General features: G+C 48.9%; 1 protein-coding gene across 1 annotated transcript; it reads left to right on the top strand.

Annotated features, from left to right (window-relative positions):
• The first annotated feature begins 299 nt into the window (after positions 1-299).
• On the top strand, positions 300-3342 carry CLDN2 (claudin 2). Its single transcript, XM_006914792.3, has one exon. The coding sequence runs from the start codon at positions 672-674 to the stop codon at positions 1362-1364; it is 693 nt and encodes a 230-aa protein (XP_006914854.1). The 5' UTR covers positions 300-671; the 3' UTR covers positions 1365-3342.
• Positions 3343-3593: the final 251 nt, after the last annotated feature.

Raw genomic sequence — 3593 nt, 5'->3', positions numbered from 1 at the left:
CCATGGGCAGGATGACTCAGGGCTAAATTACTGCTTTCTAGGCCCTTGAAGATTCAAGAGGCCTCTAATTACCTGGAGTCCAAGGCTATATCCTAGGGCCTATTCTTCCTGATCCAGTCTCCTGGAATTTGGCCTCAGTCTGCAATTGAGGGGCCCTGTGACATTGTTGCTGGGCAATGTGCCAAACAGCAGGCCCTGGAGACAGAACTATGCCAGCCAACAGCCTGACTTGGAGTTAACACAACTGCCACTGCCATCACCACCTTCTCGGAAAGCAGCCACCTGTCTGGCCCCTGGTTTTGTCTGGCTGCCAGCCTAAGGCATGTGCCTACGCAGGAGGTGATGACATTTTGGCTCTACTTCCAAAGTTTTTTTTTCCCTTTCTCATGTGTTATTTCTAAAGATAACAAAGGTCAAAAGGCATCCAGCATTTTCTGGTTTCTCATAAGCTTCTGGTCAATATTTAATCCAGTTTATGGATTATTTTAGGTCTTCTAGATGCCTTCTTGAGCCTGCTTGTGGACACCCACAGACACTGGTAAGGAGGAGAGAAGTCAGCCTAGCAGAGACACTCTGAAATGAAGGAATAGAGGCTGGGATCCAAGGAGCAAGAGCTGCAGCCAAAAGACAAGAGAGTAGGCCCTGAAGACACTTCTATTGAGAGGTCCGCCATGGCCTCTCTTGGCCTCCAACTTATAGGCTACATTCTGGGCCTTCTAGGGATGTTGGGCACCCTGGTTGCTATGTTGCTCCCTAGCTGGCGAACAAGTTCTTATGTCGGTGCCAGCATTGTGACAGCAGTCGGCTTCTCCAAAGGACTCTGGATGGAGTGTGCCACACACAGCACAGGCATCACCCAGTGTGACATCTACAGCACCCTCCTAGGCCTGCCCGCTGACATCCAGGCTGCTCAGGCCATGATGGTGACGTCTAGTGCAATCTCCTCTTTGGCATGCATTATCTCTGTGGTGGGCATGAGATGCACAGTTTTCTGCCAGGACTCCCAAGCCAAGGACAGAGTGGCAGTCGTGGGCGGAGTTTTCTTCATCCTTGGGGGCATCCTAGGCTTCATCCCTGTTGCCTGGAATCTTCATGGGATCCTGCAAGACTTCTATTCCCCACTGGTACCTGACAGCATGAAATTTGAGATTGGAGAGGCTCTTTACTTGGGCATCATTTCCTCCTTGTTCTCTCTAGTAGCTGGAATCATCCTCTGCTTTTCCTGCTCACCCCAGGGAAATCGCTCCAACTACTACGATGCCTACCAGGCCCAGCCTCTTGCCACTAGGAGCTCTCCAAGGCCTGGTCAACCACCTAAAGTCAAGAATGAGTTTAGCTCCTACAGCTTGACAGGGTATGTGTGAAGAACCAGGGGCCATCATTGGAGGCGGGTGGCTGGGTCTGTGAAAACTGGTGGACAACCCCCATGCCAGGGCCAACAGGTGAGGGACATTGCCACTGAACCATGTAAGAAGGTGCTGCTGAGGATAGACTGACTTTGGCCACTGGATCAAGAGAAGGCAGAAATGGGAGCTGGTGTGACAGCATCCAGGTTGAATTGTCAAGATGCTTGCCAAGCCAGCCTTTCTGTTTTTTTTTACCTTGGTCCCCCACCCCACACCCTGAGTCCCCCAACCCTCAACTCCAAACCCACCCTCTACTCTAGGCAAGACCATTCAGGCTTCCCTCTGCCCTTTAGTTTACCTGGGGCTCCATCCATAAACCCACTAATCACATCTCACTGACTGACCCTTTCTATGATCAAAGACCCTCCCTCTGACTGAGGTTGGCTTGTAGTTCATTACTGGGTGATTGGGGAAGAAGGAGTGGATCTAACCTCCTTCTCAAGCCTCCCTCCAAAGAAACGGATTGGCTAGTAATGTGCCCTGGAGCTTCCGTCCCACTCTTGTTATGATTCCACAGTGTCCAGACTGGTTCTTGCATGAACTGAAATAGAGCCATTCCACTGTATCAAGTGAACAGAGAGCAACTGAATACAGGATGAGAGGAAGGCAAGGTAGCTGAAGACCTAAAAATACCAGAACCACTGCTCAGGGTATTTCCCAGAATTCTTTCACACTTGTGGGTTGAATATCTAGCCGATGGCTAGAGGAAAGCACAAGAAAAGAAGGTATGGCAGAAAGCTCCAGGCAGCAGCAGACTGACTTTGCTGAAGAACTGCCTCAGAAGCTGCAGCCCCAACTTTCACTGAAGCTCCTGCCTCCCTCTGGGGCACCTGACCTGGCTTCCTGCTAAACAACAAGGCTAAAGGCCCTCCACAATTGTTTCCTTAAGAATGGGAAACTAGTTTTTCTAGAGAAGGCCCTTGGCTGGGGGATGACAGCATGGAAGCTGTGGAGGACTGTGAATGATACCACTCCTTGATGCTGCACAAGAAAAAATAAGAACTTTTGTATCTAAGAAGCTGAGTGGACATGTGTGGTGGCTCTGGTAGGTGTTTCTATTCGGCCAGAGAGAGGCATTCTCCCCCTCCCCCGCCCCTGCCAGAGAATCTTCAGGCCTAATAGAAAATCAGCCCAAAGGCTGAGATCCAGCCCTGGGCGGGGGGCACCCACAGAGCAGTAAAGAGACACTGAAAGACTGTAACACCAGGTGGGCCTCCTGTCACCCTTCATATTCCCTCCACCATCCTTCACCAGACATTCCAGAGTTTCTAGAAGGCATCCAAGGGTTTCAGGATAGAATAATCGGGCCCAAAGTTCTATGGCCCTGATCTGAGTCATAGCTGAGCTGCTGCCTGGGGTTTCAGATGAGGTAGGAGAGTAGAGAATGGTCCTCAAGCAGACAGTCCCAGTTCCAAGGTCTGAAAATACTCCCCTGGGGTGGGAGTCATAAACGAACCAAAGGCATTTTCCTCACTAGCCTTAGCACGACCAGTTCTGACAAACTCCAGTATACTCTCCCAAACCTCAGTGCCAGTGGAAAGGGTCCATTCATTGTCTCTAACACGCCTTGCACGTTTCTACTTTCTTGCCTATGTTTAAGCTTTTCTCCCAAGCTGGAAGGCCCTCTCCCCTTTGCCAAGTCTTCCTCATGCTTGAAGAACTTGCTCAGCACCACCTCCTTCACTGAGCCTCCTCTGACCACTCCATCCCTCTCCTGCCCCTCCCTCAATGTACAAATCACTTCTTTAATGCTTATCATTCATAATTTTGATGCATAGTTATCTTTTCATGTGTGTATATCTGATTACACAATGCATTGTAAACTTTTGGAGGGTAGGGGCCATATCTTAGACCTCTATGCATCCTTCAGACTTACAGATAAAAACTATCTGTAAGAGTGCTGGGCACACATAGATGATCAATAAACACTTGTTGATTGAAAAACTGTTTTATTCATTCAAAGGGGCTCAGACAAGGCATGTGTGATAGAGAACTCAGCTAAAGGGAGGGTATGATGGAAACTAGTCTTTTTTCCCACTGGGTGGATAGAAAATTCTAGACTTTTCTGAAGATATTATGAAAGCGAGACATCCCTGCTCCCTCCAGGGAAACTAACATTTTTTATCTTGCCCAGGGCTCCTCCTTTTTTACAACAATTGTTTCATTTAAGTTAGTTACTAAATTTGC

Source organism: Pteropus alecto, unplaced genomic scaffold (genome assembly GCF_000325575.1).
Source record: "Pteropus alecto unplaced genomic scaffold, ASM32557v1 scaffold246, whole genome shotgun sequence".
Taxonomy (NCBI): domain Eukaryota; kingdom Metazoa; phylum Chordata; class Mammalia; order Chiroptera; family Pteropodidae; genus Pteropus; species Pteropus alecto.
This window is presented reverse-complemented; position numbering and strand designations above follow the sequence as displayed.

Excerpts from the sequence above, each read along its gene's own strand:
- CLDN2 (XM_006914792.3), top strand. The coding sequence starts at position 672 with ATGGCCTCTCTTGGCCTCCAACTTATAGGCTACATTCTGGGCCTTCTA.